The sequence below is a fragment of the Notamacropus eugenii genome, chromosome 1, assembly GCF_028372415.1.
Source record: "Notamacropus eugenii isolate mMacEug1 chromosome 1, mMacEug1.pri_v2, whole genome shotgun sequence".
Lineage (NCBI taxonomy): Eukaryota > Metazoa > Chordata > Mammalia > Diprotodontia > Macropodidae > Notamacropus > Notamacropus eugenii.
In genome coordinates, this window is record NC_092872.1 from 48,005,582 (window position 1) to 48,025,742 (window position 20,161).

The 20,161-nt window shown below is 44.0% G+C and overlaps 1 protein-coding gene across 2 annotated transcripts in view; it reads left to right on the forward strand.

Annotated features, from left to right (window-relative positions):
• The first annotated feature begins 1,289 nt into the window (after positions 1-1,289).
• The window catches only part of PKD1 (polycystin 1, transient receptor potential channel interacting), a 110,959-nt gene continuing 92,087 nt past the window's right edge, over positions 1,290-20,161 (forward strand). For both annotated transcript variants that reach the window (XM_072599516.1, XM_072599518.1), the window contains exon 1: positions 1,290-1,591. In XM_072599516.1, the coding sequence (XP_072455617.1) occupies positions 1,305-1,591 (287 nt within the window). In that variant the 5' untranslated portion in view covers positions 1,290-1,304. The remainder of the gene's footprint in view (positions 1,592-20,161) is intronic.

A 20,161-nucleotide genomic window follows, 5' to 3' on the forward strand; every position in this document is an offset into this window, starting at 1 on the left:
GTAAACCGTTAACAGCCTTATAAAAGTGCCACTTATTTTCATTATCACAGTATTGTCGTTTAGATATTTCATCAGTGTTTGTCGCTGACTCTCCAATGAGACTGCAGTTTCCGCAGGAACTGTACTTTGTGTTCGTAGGTTCACACACTCCGAGCTGGAAGGGTCTCGGAGGCCATTTAGTCCAAGTCCTGTTTTTGTAGATGAGGTAACGGGAGCTCACAGACATGACTTGCAGGGAGTGGGGAATCGAGGATTTGAATCAACTTCTTCTGAAGTTAGAGTCTCAGGACAAAGTTGCCTCCAAGATGCGGCTTGTTTCAGGGCTAAGCACAATGAATATCCTCTTGTGAATGTTTCCTGGAGCCAGAACTTGGGCTCCTTGAGGGCAGGGAATATTTTAATTTTTGTCTTTCTACCCTGGGTTCCTAGGAGGTGTTTCAAAATACTGGCAAACAAATAAAGGTTTTTGCGATTCTTGGAGAGGTTTGGACTGTATTTGGGGTCCAGGTGAAATCAGGGAAGGGTGTGGAGGTCGCTGAGCCCAGGGACAGTCGTGCTCAGAGACCCCTGCTCCTAGTCAGGGTAGGAGGAGGGTCCTGCGGCCGATCCCTGCCCTCAGAGCCCTAGGGCCCCATCCCAGGCAGGGCTGCATCCCTGTGGCCCAGAAAGCAGGGCGCGGGTACCCGAGGCGTCCCTTTCTCGGGGACAGGGACAGCTCGGGCAGGTTCCTGAGCCCAGGCCCCTGGAACACACGGGGCCATAAGGCACCAAGCTCCTTCCTTCCCTCGGCGGGAGCCCGGGAAGCCGGGAGCGCCGGGGCCGGGGCCCCCGAACCGCACCGCAGGGTCAGCCTGGGCGGCGAGGGTGGGCCCGGCCGGGCGCGGAGCCGACGCTGGCCCGAGAGGCGGAGGCGAAGGCGGCGGCGGCGGCGGCGGAGGGAGGCGGAGGCTTGGCTAGGTCCCCTCCTCCGGCCCGGCTCAGGGAGGAGCCCTAGCGACCCCGGCCCGGCACTGCACAGCGAGCGCGGCCTGGCCCAGGCGACGGCGGCAGCCGAGCCGGGAAGGAAGAGGTCGAGCCCGCCGCCGCACTCGCTGCCGCCGCCGTCCGTCCGCGCCGCTCTCCCCGCCGCCCGGCCCATGCAGCCCGGGAGCCCGGCGTGAGCGCTCCGGCCGGGCCTGGCTCCGGCTCCGGCTCCGGCTCCGGCTCTGGCTCCGGCCGCGGCTGCTGCTGCGGCTGCGGGGCGGCGGCCGCCGGGCTGGGCCGGGCCGGGCCAGGCCGGGGCCATGCGCAGGGTGCACTGAGCGATGCCGCGGGGACAGGGGCCGCCGCTCGCAGCCCCCTCCCCGCACGGTCATGGCGGCCCCCGGCCGCCCCCTGCTCCCGCGCCCGCCCCCGCCCGCCTCGCTTTCTGCCTTTGCCTGGGTCTCTGCCTCGGGGGCCTCTCCGCCGCCCCAGACCCGGGCTGCCAACCCTGCGGCCTTGAGTGCGATTGCACCCCGGGGCCCGGCGGTGCCTGCAGCGTCAACTGCTCCGGCCGCGGCTTGCGGGGGCTTGGGCCCGAGCTGCCCATCCCTCCCGACGTGACTTCGCTGTGAGTAACCGTTCCCCGCTCGCTCCGGCTTCTGGTCCGGCTCCAGCACCATCCTCAGCCCCTTGGCCTCCCTCTTCTCCACCTCCCTCCAGACCCCCAGCTCCTCCGGACCCCCCTCCACGCACAGCCTCTGCGACCCCCACCCCAGCGCTATCTGTGTTGTGATGCCCGGGACGGAAGTGGCACATCCCAGATGTCTGGGTTCACGTGGAGGTGGGGCACCCTTGCTGGGTGACACATCGTGGCTGCCTTGGGACAGGTTACAGTGTTTCAACAGGAGGTTACAGTGTTTCTACTTAGAGAGACTTTCGACTTGGAGATAGGAGGGTCTGGCTATTGCCCCCCTTCTCTTTTGGGGCACAGACCCACCCATAGGGAAGCTGTAAGCAATCTTGGAGGAGCAAGCAGATTGGGGATCTGGGTACCAGGGACCATCTCTGTACCAGTTGGCCCAGGGTAAGGGGGCCTACTCTCCCCTTCTTTCACTGCACTTTTCCCTGTTTTTTGCCAACTGGTCTTTGGCTGGAGATGCTGGCAGTGCTGTTGCCATGGCTTTGGGCCTGGAGGAAGGCAAGGGGGTGGGGAAGGACGGGGAGAACTGACTGAAAAAGTTGTGGGTAAGGCCTGACCATCTCTAAGCAGCAGGCCCGAATTCTGGTTCTGTGTTTGGTCCATGAAGGCCAAGAGAATGTTTGGTCTCCATGTACACTCCCGCTGTCTTCCCAACTTTCCCAGAGATCTAGATACAACCCCAGACAGAAACATACACACTTTGACAGCTGAACCTACATATCTATCTCCCTTCCTTACTTGGCTTGGCCATAGATATGTGGGATTTAGCATGGTTTTTTTGGGTGGAATTTTTGCAACGGTGTTTGGAAGATGGGGAATGTGTATGTTTGGCGCACTTAGATGGCAAAGACGTTATCACTAATCTGAAATGTATTTGGGCTTGCCCTGAAGTTAAGGGGGTCAAACCCCCACAAAATTCCGTTGGCACTCTTTGTCCCAGCCATCCTCTGTAGTTCACCCTGTAAAAGTGAAATTGTTATTATTTCTCTCCTAGATGGGGAGCAGGAGCTTGCCTGGCTTTGCTGTGGACAAAAAATGATGCATGTTAGAACAATGAAAACTTAGAACCATGTTTCAACTAAAGTTCAAACGTCTTTGCAGTAGAGAAGGAAACTCACAAGTCTTGCTGGGTGGAATTGGAGGAGAGAGGCCAATCTAGCATTCTGTCTAGGACTGCTCAGAACTGACTTTTCCCAAATTAGGAGATGTTTTGAGGGGGTTGTTTTAATCATTGTTGAATTGCTTCACTTGAACAACTGTCTGGTTCCTAACACCTTCCCAATTTTCAAGGTTAGGATGGTTTTGCTGTTCATGTCTCTAGTCACTTAGGAGTGTAAACTGTCCATTTGGATCCCTAGTGCCTTCTTTGAATTATGAGTCCCCAAGTCTAACATTCCCCCAGGATTCAGCCCTAGTGTCTAATGATCAGTTCTCTAGAGGTATGAGTCCAATATTCATGAGAATTATCTGTTCTGCTGCTTGAGAGATAACTCAAAGTATACTCCCTAGGATTCCTGCATCTAGATCAGTCTCATGTCTGGTGTGCCCTGGGGCCTGGAAGAGTGGCAGGTTTATCACCATTTGGCATATTTTTCATTATTTAATTATGCATTGTGTAATAGTTATTATGTACCAATTATTTGCTTATCGAATTGAGTTGTTTGCCTAACAATCACTATGTTGAGTAAAACTCATACGTACAGTTAAAAAAAAAGCCAGACCCCTGTGGCAGTGCTTAGGAGGAAATAGTTGGACATCTACCTGAAAAGGAGGCCAAGAAGGAAAAAAAATCTGCATACCTCACCTCTCTGTTATTGTCCATAGGAGCTTACATTTGTAGTTGGAAAGACTTTAGGCCAGAGGGATCAAGCTCAGGTCTGCAGGCTGCATACGTCTGGCCCCCCAAACTCGGCAGTGTGGCCTGAACCAGATTAAAATGTAACTAGGAAATGTTTAGCAAAATAAATAAAAATACAATAAAGATAATGTTTATTTATGGTTTTCTAAGTCAATATGTGGCTTTCAGGGACCTGCCTCTACTTTATTTGACTTTGATACTGCTTTAGGTTTTAGTGTCATTTTAGAAATGAGGAGACTGAGGCCCAGAGAAATTAGCTGGTGTGCACTGGGGTCTAGAAGAGTAGCAGGTTTATCACCATTTGGCATATTTTTCATTATTTTATTATGCATTGTGTAGTCGTTATTATGTACTGATCATGGAGAGTCACTGATGTAGTAAGTGATAGAGCTAACATTTGAATTCAGGACCACTGATTCCAAATCCTGGTAATAATGAGACAGATAATCTAGAAATCATTTTTGAATTTGGAATAAGTTGTGATATTTTGGAGCAGATGGACATTATGGAAACATTGTAGTGCAGTGTTTAAAATGAGCTTAAATGTTTTGAAAGCAAATGATCATGGTGTCAGGTGACCTAGAAGTATTCTGAGTAATGGAAGGTGACCTGGGACTCAACAATTGTTGTGACAAGCTACATGTGAATAACCATGAGTTGTTTGCATCAAGAAAAATACTTTCACTTTCTGGACGTTGGGAGAGAAAGTAGGATCCAAATCCCCCCTGTGCTTCAAGACTTAGAGCAAATAGTTCTTCCTTTCTAGACTACTCTCTGGCAGAGAGTCCCTTGTGATATTATTTCTACCAAAAACATGGTTGCTTTAAATTGTTATTACCCTCTGATATCATTTATCTTCGTACATATTTACGTCTTTCTTCCTAACTAGATTAGAAATTCCTTGAGGGAAGGTAATATCTCTTATTCTTCTTTGTGTCACCCAGAGCATTAAAATTAAGGATGTGAGGGGAGAAAGTTTACACGTAATGGACATGACTAAATATCGCTTTGAGTTTTTTGGGTGGGGTGTAGAGGGGAAGGAGAATAACCACCTTCTGTTGAGCCTTAGAAATCCAGACAGGAAATTTCAATTTGATTCTTCTGGGTATGTTTCTTTATGAGCATTTAATTTTCATTTCTGATGCTAATTATATGACTGAGGGAAACTCATCTCTCCTGTCCTGTGCCTCAGTTCTTTATTTTTTCAGTTAACGTTTACTTTCTTTCCCTCCATTGGGAAAAAAAAAGGAAAATAAAATCAAGTTGTGTAGTCAAGCAAAACAAATTCTCACATTAACCATGTTCGAAGATATAAATTGCATTCTGCATCTTGAGTCCATCACCATTTTGTTGAGAAGTTATCACCAGTCCCATAGAATCATGGCAGGGCTCTGCACTGACCACAGTTCTTAAATCTTTCAAAATTGTCTTTACAGTGTTATTATTGTGTAAATGGTTCTCCTGGTTCTGCTCATTTCACTCTGCATCAGTTCATATAAATCTTCCCAGGTTTTCTGAAAGTATCCTTTTCATCATGTCTTAGGACACAATAGTGTACCAGAACATTCCCATACCATAACTTGTTTAGCCACTCCCCAAATGATGGGCACCCCCTTAGTTTTTAGTTGTGCCTCAGCTTTTCAAAGCACAGCTTGTGTCACCTCATGCTTGAGCTTATTCCTGCTTCCCACCAAATAATTAGCACTCTTTCCCTCTTGAAATTACCTTGCATGTAATTTTTTGTTTACTTGTTTGTGCACTTGTTCCATCTCTCTAGTGGACTATATGCTCTTTGGGGTTAGTATGTTCCCAGTGGACCATCTCTAGTCATCCTTATCTGTATCCTGCCACTGGACCCATATGGCTCTGGAGGAGATAGTGAGGCTGGTGACTTTACACAGCCCTCCCCACTTAAATCCAATTCATTTGCAAGTCATGGCATCACCTTTCTGATGCCATGGTCCTCTTCGATAATGAAGGACAACCAACAATATCCCCGACACCTAGCACAGTGCCTTCCTTATACAGAGTAGGAATTTAGTCTGTTTTGTTGAATTGAAATTAAATTGGTAATCAATGAGCTTTACTTATTACAAATAATTGCTTTTATGATCTTCAGTTCCCTCATCTGTAGAATTCAACTAATGATACTTTTCAAGCCCTATGTCATACAGTTGTGGGGAAAAGCACTTTGCAAAACTCAAAGTGCTAGCAAATGTGAGCTTTTAAAGAGTATTTAAAACACAGAAGCCGTGGGGGCCTGCAGAAGTGCTGTTGTTGGAGATTGAAAGTAGACGGAGGAGGTTTTCATGTCTAATTCAATGAACATTTATCAAGAACCTACTATATGCCAGGTAGTGTTCTAAGCACTGAGGATACAATTAATAAAAATAAAGACATTCCCTTCCCCCAAGGAGCTTACAATCTAAAGGAGGATATAACATACTAAAAAGCAGGAAGGTGAGGAGGGGGGACCAGACATCGGGGATGCCTTGCCTGAGGTCACATTGTTGTGTGGAGTTGAAATCAGGCAGAGCAGCAAATGCAAAGTGGAGTGAGCTGAGAGTCCAGTTTCTGCCCTCTATAAAGGAAGGCATTGGAAGGACTTTGCCCTCCAGCCCTCCAATCAGAGGGTAGAGGAACCTGAGGGGGGTGGAGTAAATCAGGGCTTGAGTTAGCAGCATGACCAAGTCTCCTTCCTTAGAGTGGAGAGATGCCCTCTTGAGTTTGGGTGCCTTTGCAAAAATTGAAAATTAGAAGGTAGAGGATTCCTCATTAGGGATGGGTTGAATGGGGTGCCTGCTCAGGTGCCGATTGGACTAGCCTCAGGATTGCTTAAACTTTTTTCACTTGAGACCCCTTTTCACATTTTAGCAGTTAGTTGGCGTTGTGTGTCCTGACAGCACTCAGTACAAAAGTGGGCATGCTTTGTGTTCAGAACCAAGACTGCAGTGAAGTTGTTTGATGCAACACGGGCAAGTGCTGCCAGAAACACCTTGGATTCATTACATTTTTGATTTTTAATTAGTTTTTGGTTGTTGTGTGTTCAGAAACCTTTTACTGTTGCTAAATTTTTCAAAGTGGCAACCCACACTTTAAGAAGTGATGGATTTATGACCTCAGAGGTGTTTTCCAACACTGAATTCTAGGATCCTAGGTTGACCTACCAGCCTGTCCCAGGGTATATCCATGCTTTGAGCCTTTACATCTGGAATCATTCTTGTGTAGGGTCTCTGTAGATAGCTGTGGCATCCATCATGAGGAAGGTAGGATTTCCATTCCCTAAGGAAAGGAAAATGTATCGTGGAGAAATCAAGCAAGCTGTCCAACATCATATAAGTGAGTGAGTGAATGGATCAGGGAAAATCCAGCTGTCCAATTCCTAGTCATATTTCAGACCTTCTATACTTTCTTCTAGTGAGATCCAAGACTAAACATTCTGAAGGGCCTAAAACTTTGAGCCATAAAAAGATGTAATCTTTACTGTTAAACCTAATGATGAGGCAGTCTGGTAGGAGTGGCAGGAACTCTGGATTTGGAGTCAGAGAGCCTGTTTTAATCTTTACTCTGCCACGTAATACCTCTGTGAACTTGGACGAGTCACTTCACATTGATGGCCATCAGTTTCCTTGTCCACAAATTGAAGAGTTGATGCAAAGATGATAAAGGATGCATGTCCTGTCTGAGGGGATGGGAGATGGCAGGCACACTGCCAGTGGAGCTATCCATTGGTCCAGTCACTTTGAAAAGCAATTTAGAATTATGCTTTTTAAAAAAGTGTTTGAGATATCCAAAGCCATTGAGCAAGAGATTCTACTGTTGCCCAATACCCCATGGAGATTAAAGATAGAACGAATATCAAAATATTCATGTTAGCATTCGGTGCCTTTCCACATCTGACCTATTAGAGATAAGTTTATACTATACCAGAGTGAGAGGAGTGAACCTGAAAGGTTGTCAGCCACATTTCTCTGGCTGTAGGTATAAGATTCCCGGTGTAAGCAGACTGAGCCTGTGAGAATCGCTCTTCTCTCCTCTCCTAGACAGACGTTCTGGCCAATCCAATCCATACCAGCATCATGTTTTGGTGTGACTATAGATAGCCCTCAATGAACTGTTCACAGCCCCTCCACTTTGTATACTATTGATGCAGTTTTTAGTCCTGAGTACTTTCTCTCTGCTTGATGACTGTTTGCCTGAGAAAAGCCAATTCACTTAATTGTTTTTTAAAAAATGTTTTTTGAATGCATTTTTATTTTCATGCTGTATCCTTATAATTCTTTCCCATGGTACCCTCTCTTATAAAAGAAAAACAAAATAGTTAAGCAAAATTGGCCAGTATTAACATTCTCTACTTGTAATCCACCACCTCTCTCCTGAGAGGAAGGTAGTATGTTCCAACATTAGTAAAGTGGTGCCAGTTTTGGTTATCGTACTTGACTTGTGTTCTGATGTATTTGTGTTGTCTTCGTTTCTATCACTGTGCACCTGGTACTCCTGGTTCTGTTTTCTTCACTCTGCAGCTGTTCATATAATTCTTCCCATGTTTTCCTGAATTTCTCAGTTTTTATGATGCCATCATATTCTGTCTCATTGACACATCACAATTAGTTCAGCTGTTTCCTGCTGCAGTTTCCTCAGCTGATTCATTTTAATATTGGCTTGAGCTAAGCAGGGACAGGAGGATTAGGAGTGTCCCAAAATAGCCATATTACTTTTACTTAAATTATGCTTTTCTTCTGTGTTCCCCTTATCTAAGTTTCTTCCCGTCTCCATCTATCCAGGTTCTACCCATCCTTCAAGGTCTAGTTCTAGAGCCATCTCCTTCCTGATGTTCTCTGGACATACTCCAGTACACACCGATTTCTCCTCTTTGGAACTGTTACTTAAGGCACTTGTATTCTATACTACACACAATTTATTCCTTAATTATCTATCATCTTATATATCATTGGATCAAGGGTCTCATCAATGTAGGTATTCTTTCCTGAGGTCACAACTTATCTACTATATTCATGCCTGCCTCTCCTATGCGTCCATCCCTTTTCATAAGCCTACCCTACCATTTAATATGCTAGGGACTTCTGTCTAGTTCTTTTGGCATTGTAGGGGTACCAGCAGAGACCACTTGATCTGTTGGTAGCCTGTCCTTTGCTCTTACTGAATGACTGGCCCATTTCCCTTCCCCCCCTATGTTTCTTGGATGATATTCTTGATGCCCATTCTCCTGCATAATCCCTCTTTTCTAATTTGTTGCAGCTTGATTTTACCCACCATGTGCCTCTTCTTGCCCTTGGGTGATCCTCAAATTAAGTTCTTCAGAGACTGTGGTATTCATGACTCACAGCCATACTTCATCAGCAGAAGACTATTGCTATTACAAAGATGAACCTTTGTTTTTTGAAAGAAACTCTGGGTCATTAAGAGAAATGCAACATTTTCCAAAGAAAGACAAGTCTGCTCTCTTCCTCTTCAATTACTCTTTCTTATTATTTTCTGCTTAGGACTGGGCATACCACAGTATCCTCAAATACTTCATTGAGTCATTCATTGGTTAAAAGCAAGTAGTGATTGGTTCTTTGTTACTTTGAACTATCTAGTTCCCTGCTCCCTTCCATTACTGCAGATAAGTGAGGTATTAGTTGCTTTAAGAACACTTTGTCTACAAAAAAAAAATTAAGGAGAGGAGAAATTTATTTGATATTTATCAAACCTGTTTACTGCATTAGAACTAAAAATACCTGAGGGAGAATATTAATGGATAGGCTTAAATGACACCATTCTTTATATGTGCAATATTTACACAATTAGAAAAATTTTCACCTGGGACAAAACAATTTGGAGGGCTGCTGGTGGTGCCTTACACAGCACACAGTTGGGAGAGGTGGGGAACTGAGGTTTGCCCAAGGGATAGGGTAGGGGACATGAAGATGCAGTCTTGCCAGAAGAGGGGATGATCTGTCATTGCTTTCCTCATTCCTCAGCTGGTTCATAATCCTGCTCCCTTTTTTCTCTTCCTCTTTCTCTCCTTCTTCTATGGCTAACCTTCCTCCCTACTCCTGTGGGGAGACTGGCTAATAGACCTTGAAGTATAAAGCAAGAGGATGCCTGAATTAACACTTGGGACAAAGCCCTGACCTCCCCTCCCTAGTTATGACTTCACTTTTAAGTACACGTGCATGTACACACGTGGTTGGGATTTTTTTTCTGCTGCACATGATCTACTCTGGTGCTGAGCTGGGAAACACATCTTTCCAGACATTAATCAAAAAAAATTCTAGATCCTACTCACTACAATTTCTCTTACTCAGATATTCCTAGTGGAAGACATCGCTTGTCCTCATCTATAGCCATCTTCTGGTTGAATTCTCCTTCATGCAGCTTCCTACTTTCTCCTTTATGTCCACTGTTTTTCAGCTTCCATGCTTGTAGATATGGGCAGATATGTAGATAAAAGTTACTCTCTCCAGCTATCCTTCTCTGATCTACTTAGGTCCAGTTCACTCATCTTCCCAGGATCCTGTCTCTTGTCTCATGGGAGACACTCTGGGAGCACTTGGGACTTAGGATAGCTATTTCAGAGAAAAGAGTTTAGTATCTCTGGTTAGATTTGGTGGGGTAGATTTGAATGAGGAGGTAAAACTGAGGAGTGAAAAGGAGTGTGAAAAAAACAACCTCAGAAAATTTCTTTTGCTGAATAGGGAAAGAATTTCAGAGGTTTATAATTTTGTGGAGCTAAAGTTTTTTTTTTATTTTAATTTTTTGTTTTGAGTTTGTATTTGTAGCACCTAGTCAGTGAGCTGCACATAATAGGCATTTAATCAGTGCTAGTTGGATTGAGGCAATAAGCTGGCACAGTGGATAGAGCTCTGATTTTGGAGTCAGGAAGTCTCATCTCCAAGTTCAAATCTGGCCTCAGACATTTACTAGCTATATGACCCTGGGCAAGTCACTTAACCCTGTTTGCCTCAGTTTCCTCCTCTGTAAAATGAGCTCAAGAAGGAAATGGCAAATTACTCCAGTATCTTTGTCAAGAAAACCCCTAATGGAGTCATGAAGAGTGGGACACAACTGAAAAACAACCCAACAATGGTTGGATTGGACTTGATATCTGCTCTGCTTTTAGATGTAGCAGAGCACTAAGAACTATGAGAGAGAACCTGGGCGTATGTAAGAATGTATGAGCCCCATCTTACATACACCTAAGCCTGGTTCTGAGAAAGTGTCTGCTGAGAGTACATCAATCAGTCAGTCAATCAATGGATGGATCACAGGTGCAGCAGGAAAGGAAGAACCATTAACAGATTTATTAATTTTTTGTTTGGTTTATAATTCTGTGGTGAAGAATAACAACTTGTTCACTTAAGGGCCTGTTTCCAAGATTATGTGCTTATGTTAACTTAGCTTTGTCTTAATGAAATGCAAAGCTTGGCCTATGTGTATGTAATAGGACTTTATCAGCCAGACTGTGTCTTTTTGGCAGGCCCCCTCAAGACTAGTTTGAGGAATTTGGCTCAAGTCAACAAGTATTCAGTGAACTCCTCCTTGGTGCCATGGCACAAAAGAGAACTGAATTCACAGACAGAAGACCAAGGTTCAGATCTCAGATCCTTCCCTTATTGTCTCTTTGTGCTTTGCCAGCTCTCTCAACCTCTCTGTGCCTTCATTTCTTCTGTAGAATGCCTGAGGGGTGGGGAGGGGAGGGAGGTTGGACCAGATGATCATCTAAGGCCCCTTCGTGCTCCTAATCTGTCATCTTAAAAGAAATAGAAGATGGGATCCCCAATTTAAAAGAACAAAGTAAATGATAAAGGAGATAAAAGCAGAAGTGTCTGAAACAATTTAAAAAAACCCAATATAAGTAGATTTCTGTCACTTTCAGAATTAGGCTACAAGTGTTTTGTGAGTTCAGAGAAAGAGACGTGTTTGCCTTGTGATAGCCAAGGCGGACTTTGTGGAAAAGGCAGCTTTTAAACTTCCCCTGGAAGAGTAGGAACACTTTGGATAGGCAGAGAGGAAGGAGATAAGAATGCATTTCCTTGCAGAAGGGATAGATGGTAAAAAAGAAAAAAATGTGAATATACAAATTAGGCTGGCATGCATGCTGCCTGAGATGAGATTGTCCTGGCAGGAAGGGAGGATCTTTGTTGACCAGCAGTGCGAGAGAAGGCTGATTAGTAATAAAAACTAGCATATAGATAACACTGTACAAGTATTATCTCATTTGATTCTTACAGTAACCTTGGAGGTAGGTGCTATTATTATCCCTATTTTGTAAATGAGGAAAATGAGGCTAAGAGATATTCAATGACTTACCCATGGTCACACCGCTCGTAAATGTGTAAGACAGATTTGAACTCAGGTCTTCCTGAGTTCCTTTTATCCTATATACGACCCACTTTTCTGCCTAGCTAAGTTGAGGCCCACTGATGAAGGCCAAATGTCAGACTGAGGAATTTGGATTTGATCTAATAGGAAATTTCACTATTGTGATTTTTTTGAATAAGAGAATGATATGCTGCATAAACAATGTTTTAAGAAAATTAATCTGGAGTAGAATGTCGGATGGACTGGAGATGAGAAGAACTGGATTCAGAAAATTGCCCAGGAAGCATTTAGAGCAATATCCAGGTATGTATGTCCTTACAAAGGACAAGATAGATGTCAGTGGGGGTGGAGAGTAAATGATGGAGAGGAAAGGCATATTGAAGGAGAATCAATCATACTTGGTGACTCATCCGGTGTGGGATATTAAGGGGGGGGTGAAAGTCAGAGCCTTTAACAAGGTTTGAAGGTTGATAGAATGGTGGTGCCATGGACTAGAGTATCACAGTTGGGAAGAGAACCTAGTTTCAAGTGAAGATACTTAGTTCAGTATATAGGTTGAGTTGAGATATTCAAGTGGAAATAAAAGAATTGAAGTTGAAGGTAATCTCAATAATCATGTAGTCCATCCCTTACCTGAAAAAGAATTCTCTAACATCCCTGTGAAATAATCACCTATTCTCTTCTCTTCTTGATTGCTCCAAGAGCTCCCTCTTTTCTAAGGTGACCCATTCCATTTCGTGGCAGCTATAACTGTTGGGAAGTTTTTCCTAACATGAAGTTGAATGATATCTCTTTGGAAGGTCTGCCCATGGCTCCTCAGTTTGCCCTTTGGGGCCAAGCAGGGCAGATGTTAGGGACATCCCTTTAAAAACCTGAAGTCGGCTGTCCTCTTCCTCTAAGTTGGATAGGAGGGATTGGAGCTCAGTTCTGAAGTAGAAAGGGACGTTTGGGAGTCATCAATATTCAGGCAATAGTTGAAACCAAGAGGCATGATGAGTTCTCAGAATCATTGGGTATAGGGAAAAGAGCAAGGCACCAAGAACTGAACTTTAGGTGGCAGTTGCATGTTACCAGACACAGGAAGAACTAGTGAAAAGTCAGTGCAGTGGGAAGGAGTTTCAGAGAGAGGGAGGGGTTGGTGCAGGACATTCTACAAAGAAATCAAGGGAAATCAAGAGTGAGGTGTGAGGAAAGGCTGTGAGGTTCAACCAGTGACTTTGGAAAAGGCATTTTCATTGAAGTGGAAGATGGAAGCAAGGGGCTGGGGGGAGAATGGAGGACGTGTGTGTTGGCCTCCAAAGGAGGGAGAGAAATGGAATGACACCTGAAGGGCACAGTCAGATTAAGTCAAGCCTAGTGAAAATCGGCAAACCATTCTTTGTTTCCTTTTTTGTTGCTTGCTCCATTTCCCTAGGTTTCAGCAGTGATTTATTGGGGAAGGGGGAAATGTTTTTTGAAAAGTGGTTTTTTTCCCTAAGATGTTAAATTTTGACTTGGGTTTTTTAAAATCCAAGAAAAACAAACAATTTAAAAAATCATTTTAAAAAGACCATTCGCTTCTCTGTTTACCCTTTCCACTGATGGCTCAATCTGTCTTTTTCTTTTTTTCCCCCAGTGTTGACCCTCTCCCTGGGATCTAAGAGCACTCTCTCTTTTCTGTTGTTGGTGATAATCTGGCTTTACAGAAAAAAATGAGGGAGGCTCCAGGCCCAGTTCATGGGGGCTTGCGTCTATTCATATTCCCATCAACGAAACTGATGACGTTGAGTGTCTTTTCTGTGCTCAGCTGCTAGCTACCGTCTTTGCCTTCTGAGAACTCGTAGTCTAGTAAAGGAAGTAAGATGTAAACCCATGAAAAGCTAACCAATAGTACAAACCAGAAAAGGCAAATTAGAATAGGAGGTGTCTCTAGGTAGCAGGTGATTGATTGCCAAATCAATGGCACAGACAATAGTAATTAGTACTGTAGGAGCAGGGAGTGACCATCTTGGGGCAGAGTGCTCTGGGGCTGCTTCATAGAGGTCAAAGGACCAGCTGGTCTTAGGGCTAGCAGTCTGACTTTTTACCCCTCCCATCCCTCCCTGCCTTGGTTCCTTCTTTTGGCTTGTCTAACTTGCCTGATCCTCTTCGTAGCATCCATGAATGGCTCTGAGCTTTTTACCAGTCTTACTGGTTTTACCTTCTTTTCATTTAGTTAAGTAAGGAGAAGCCCCAACTGTGTGTTCTATTTCTAGCCTTAACAGATTTTTAGTGGTCATGACTGATTGGGTTTCCCTGGTTTTCCCAACTGTGCTCCTCACTCTTCTTGGTCACTGAGTTTTCTAGAAGATGGGGTATAATGTGTTAAGTGCAGAAGAGATACGGACAGAGTGTCGGGAGGGCCCAGAAGGAAGAACATGCAGTGGGTGGGGTCAGCCTCTCCACAGAGCCAGTGTGCAGAAGCCCAGACTGTAAGTCAGACTGTAAGATAGTGTCCCAGGACTCTAGCCATCATTACTACTTCTACTTGGGAAACGGTGAGCAGGGACAGGTGGGTCGCTTCCCTCCACATTCCTTTTCTGGGGCTCTGGCCACACAGCCCTTGGCTTTCTGAAGGATAATGCTCAGGCTTAGGCTTTCCTGGTTTTCTCTAGCCAGTGTTCACACCATCATAGGCTGAAATCTAGAGCTAAATCTAGCAGAGGGCTTTTTAGCTTGGGGTTTGTGAACTTTTTTTAAAATTGTATTTCAGCACAGTCAGTTTCCTTTGCCATTCTGGGCATTTTATTTTATTATTAAATATTATTTTTATAATATATTTTATTATTAAACATTATTTTATAATATATTTTATTTTAAAATATTATTATTATTATTATTGACATCATTAACAAGGGAGGAAGGGAATAAGTACCTATTCTATGCCAGGGACTTTACAAATATCATCTCATTTGACCGTCACAATAACCTTGTGAGGTATGTGTTTATTATTGTCCCCTTTTATAGTGGATAAACTGACAGAGGTTAAATGACTTGTCCGGGGTCACCCAGCTAGTAAGTGTCTGAGGCTGGATTTGAACTCAGTCTTCCTGACTCTAGGTCCACTGCTGTATCCACTGGATCATAATTATCTATGAGTCCATAGACTTCACCAGACTGCCAGGGGTCTTCTCTCCCCCAAAACCCCCAAAAGGGCAATAGTCCCTGATCTAGTCCAGCTGCTTTATTTTAAAGGCAAGGAAGCTGAATGTTGGTGAAAAGCACCCTGGTGGCAATGGCTCCACTCTCCTTACTGCTTTGGGTTGCTTTTAAAAGTGGGTCCTATAGTTCATATACCTTGAGGGATCTCTAAGGTACCTTCCATCTCTGAGAGTCATTCAACTTAACAAACATTCATTAAGCACTTACTTCCTGCAAAACACTGTGCCAGGGACTGGGGATGCAAAGACAGATCCAGTGAAATGCTTGATCTCAAGAAAGATTGGAAGAAAGAGCTGGGGGGAAGGATACAAGTATTCAAGTTACTGTGATATCAAGAAGAGTGACATTAGAGCAGAGGAGAAGTCCAAGTGAGGTGTTTGAGTTTCATGGAAGTGGTGACATTTGAGCGAGCAGTGACTGAGTGAATGAAAAAGCCTTTTTTAAATACCTGCTGCAAAGCAGTTTGCTAATCACCGGGGATACAAATGAAAAAGTAAGACAGGAGCTTGCATTCTCATGGGGAAGATGATAAACATGGAAGGTTCTAGCCATAAGTCCTATGGGAAGATTCCATGTTCCTTAGGACGCAGAAGCAACACCTCTTCATTAATGTCACATCCCCTAATATCAGCTATTGATATCGAATCATTTAGCAGGGCTTAGGCACTGGTGATGAGAATTTCTTTTTCTGGGATGTCAGTGGCCGTGGCTGCAGCCCCTGCAAAAGCAGGGGCTAAGCTGAATCTCCAGGGGTGTTGTTACTTGCCTAGGATGCTAGCCTTCAGGGCTGGACTGGAAGGAGATGGGTGGTTTGGGTTGGGAGATGGTGTTGACACTCCTAAGGCTCATGGGTTTACCTGCCAGTTGGTGGCAGTGGTTAGTATTTAGGGTGTTAGTAGTAGTGGGAAGGAAAGTTGAGCCCCCTCTGCGAACACTGAGGGTGGGAGACCAGCAGTATTTTTATGCCCCTGAGTAATTTCCTGATTCCGCCTAGTATTTGATGCTCCCCAATACTTTGAGTATATTTTATAATGACATCTATGTACATGCAATTTCCTCCAGAAGAATTGAAAGTCCTTAAGGACAGGGTCTGTTTCATTTTTGCCATTTTAACCCCAGTATCTTCCAAAGGCTAGGCCTCAAAATAAATATTCATTGAATGAAAGAGTGAATGCAGTTTGAATTATGAACTGAAGCACTTTTACAAAAAGGATTGCAGTTTGTTCTTAGAAGCAGGACTTACTCATTTGGATTTCTTTAAGGGCCATGTTTTCCTCGTGTGTGTATTATTTCTTGTCTCCCAAAACTTTAGACTAAGTGGACTTGGGCCAAGGTTAGAGTTCCCGTCAGACTTGCTTTGGGGCTGCTGCTGCCCATTGGAGTCATGGGACAGAATTTGAGTACCACTCCCAAACTGACATTCTGCCCCATCTCTGGACTGAAGCTGTTAAGATGGGTTAATCTGGCACGCTGCATCTTCCCTGAGGAGCCTAACAAATAATTGAGTCCCTTCTAGAAAGTGCTTGGAGATTGTGAAACCCAACAAGCAGGCGTGTAAGTGACTACATTTTAGTTATATACTTGAGAAACCATTTTGGGTAGGGATAAATGTTTCTTTCCAATACAGTTTATAACTGTCCAGTAGTTCCAGTGTAAGTACAATCAGACACACATACCCCTTACTTAGAAATGAAAACATATTTCTTCCTGTTTGGGCCCCAGAGATGTGTGTCTGAGTATGCACACACACATGTGTTTGTGTGTGTGTGTGTGTGTGTGTGTGTTCTTGTCTGTGTGCCAGAGGATGTAGGTTTATGTGTGTATACTTGTCTGTGTATGTTTTTTCTTTTTTTGGAGGTAGGGGCAGACTTGAGGATGTGTCCAAGTCTCTGTGCCAAAATGAGATCTTGGAAAACAAGGGTCATGTCGTTTATTCCTTGAACACCAGGTTCATGTTCTTTGGCAACCTCTAAAGGATGGGGGCCCAGGGCTTGAGAATGCCAAGGGGAGAAAGGGGCTTTGGAGACCTTAGGCTAGAGGAGCAAGGCCTAGTAGTATAGCCCAGTCCATCTTTGTGCTCAAGTGGAGAGTATTTTTTTTTAATGGGGAGAATCTAGAATTGTAGAATGTCTTTTGTGCTTTTAAAAATCTTTCTAGGCCATCCATTTATGTCTAGAAGAGTCCTTAAAGAATACCTAGTCTCTTCCCTCATTTTTACAGATGAAGAAACCAAGGCCCAGAGAGGCTAAGTCCTTTGCCCACAGTGACAGAACTAGGAAGGGAAGGAACTAGGATTTGAGCCTAGGTGCTCTGATTTAAAATTAAGACTTCTTTCCACTACAGCAGGAAAAGCCCTCAAAAGGTCAGTCACCTGGTCCTTCCAGTCGCTATTCTTCAGGAATCTAAGATAGATGCATGTCTCACCTATTCTTAAAGACATTCCGGGAAAGGGGTTCAGGAACCTGCTTCACTTTGGTCAAGTTCTTGTTTATACCTAACTTTTATCGCTCTTTGAATGAATTTTGTACTGATGTGCATACAGTAAATGGAAGGGCAATGTTTTTTCATTTTATAACTTTCGTAGATTTAAAGATAGTGACTACTTTTGCTTTATTTTCTTTAGAACAAATACCCTCAATTTTTAAATTTTTTTTTCTCTTTCAATTCTATTTTGGGGGAGGGGGCTATCCAGCATTCATTTTGTTTATAGTTATTTTAGGAGGATTGGCTTTGTGAATTCTGGATGCCCTTGAGAGAAGCCAAAGGGTCACACGGACTCTGTGGGACTTTCTCAGGACCAGAGAGTTCAAGAGGGGCCTGAACCCTGGACACTATGCCTCTTGACCTGGCTTCTTAGGAGTGTTCTCTGCTGTCTCCTCCATTAGAAATGTAAGCCCTTTTTTGCTTCTCTTCTCCACCACCCTCCCTTTCCTTCCCCATATGGTATGTTCTTGTGGAAAAGAATGAGGTCATTTTCCCCCCACATCTGGAGCTGACAGAGTTGATTTGCCCCCAGCCCAGGCACCCAAGAAAATTGGAGCATTGGGGAGGGGACTCTCCTTTCTGTCATATCTTTTCCCAGCTGCCCCTCTGGAGGTAGCTTGTCTGAGGCTGTGAGAAGGAAGGGAGAAGAGGAAGGCCCTGGGAGGAGATGGGCCTGAGTAGGTCTTCAATCTCTCCTCCACTCTCTGCAACGTATGTCTTTGGGCTCAGACCATTGATGCTGTCACTAAGGTTTCCCATGCTTTTAGATAGATGGGACAGGGGGATTTATGTAGGGTATGCATATGTGTGTGTGTGTGTGCATGTGTGCATGTGTGTGTGTGCGTGCATGTGTGTATGCTCAGGATTGTACCACACTAAAGAATCGGGGAGATTTTTTCACAGAAGCGTGGAAGGGGGTTGGGGGAATCTGTCTGAAGTGTGATGCAATGATTTCCTGCTGAGATTAGTTTCCATTTGGCAATTCCTGGACCTCTTCCCAGTCCTCTCTCCCTCCTAACATTGCAGACACTTCTTGTTTCCCATTACCTTCCCTCTGCCAAAAAGAGTTGGGGGGGGGTGTGTGGGAAGTGGGTGTCGATTAAAAAGCCCAGAGCCAGAGAAGTTCAGGGAGATAAGGCTTTTGAGTAAAGCATGAGGGGTTGGGAGCCACTGAGTGTAGTACAAGCCCTCTATCTGATCTCTGGCCACCAGATCCTGCAAAGGATGGACCTTAACTTTTCTGGGAGGATCTTTGCAGGAACCTCCTCTAGTCAAAACCCTAAAGTTAGCAAGTTTTTGAATGCTCTTCTCTGTCTGTCTGTCTCTGTTTCTCTCTCTCTCTCTGTCTCTGTTTCTCACCTTTCCTCCCCCACAACAAGAAGATGTGCATTTGCATACTTAAAAGAATGAATCCCCAGTGGTAAAATTTAGGCACTCGTGGGAAGAGATATTTTCAGATGAGGGGGCATTATTTTGGGCACCCTATGCCATTCCATACACCATCAGATCATAGATTTAGAATCAGAAGGCATTTCAGAGGTCATCTGGTCTATTCTTATCATTTTAAAGATGAGAAAACTGAGGACCAGAGCAGTGGAAGGACTCACTCACTGTTACACAGAGAAGTAAGAAGTGGAGTGAATGGATGATAAGAAAGTGGAGGCAACAAGTGTAGACTTAGACTACTCCTTTAGCAATGAACATATAAGACTATACCTTAAAGGGATGACAGAATCAAGGTAAAGTTTGTAGTCTAGTAGAAGGAAGGGACGCACATTCACAATGAGCTATAGTAAAACATGATGCATCCATTGGAGAAATACAAAGAGAATCTGAGTTCTGAAGGAAGAAATTTATTAAAAGGAGGTGATCTGGAAATGGTTTTTTGCAGTAGGTAGCATTTGAGTTGAATTTTAAAAGATGAGACCCATTACCGGAACATGGCTCTGGAGTAGTATGCTTTATATAAAAGGAGAATGGGATAGGAGGAGAAAAGTACAGTATCTTGTATATTAAAAAGACATTCTCATACGGAGATCTTAGAATGAGGAGAGGGAGGTGAAAGATAGTGGAGAACATCTGCAAAAAGGTCAATGCCGGCAGAAAGAAAAACAATTTTGTTGTCAGAATATACTATAGACCACCTAGACAGAAAGAGGAAATAGATGAAGAGTTCAGATGATAGATCTCACACCTGGAACAGAGACATGATGTAATGGTGATGGGGGGTTGTCTTCAATTATTCAAACATCTGCTGAACTTGTCTTTTTGCTCAAAATAGAGCAGCTTGTAATTTGACTTACCTTAATCATAGTTTCATCTTTTGAAATTCAGGGGAAGGAAGAGGGAAGCTGCTTTTCTGGTCCTGATTCTCACCAACAAGGAGAAGTTGGTTGCTGAAGTAGAAATGACCTTGAGAAGTGACCTTTGATCCCTTTAGAATTTGTGATAGGAAAGACGATGAAAGTTTGGCATAGTCTGACATGTATCCTAGATGTTCGAAGAACAGATTTCAAAGGACTCAGAGAAAGGATGGATAGGATCCACAGACTAAAAATTCTATAGGGAAGTCAGTCCAGGAAAGATTGGAAACTGTCAGGAATGAAATTCTAAAGATACACGAAGGGGATCAGTTCTGCTGAGGAAAA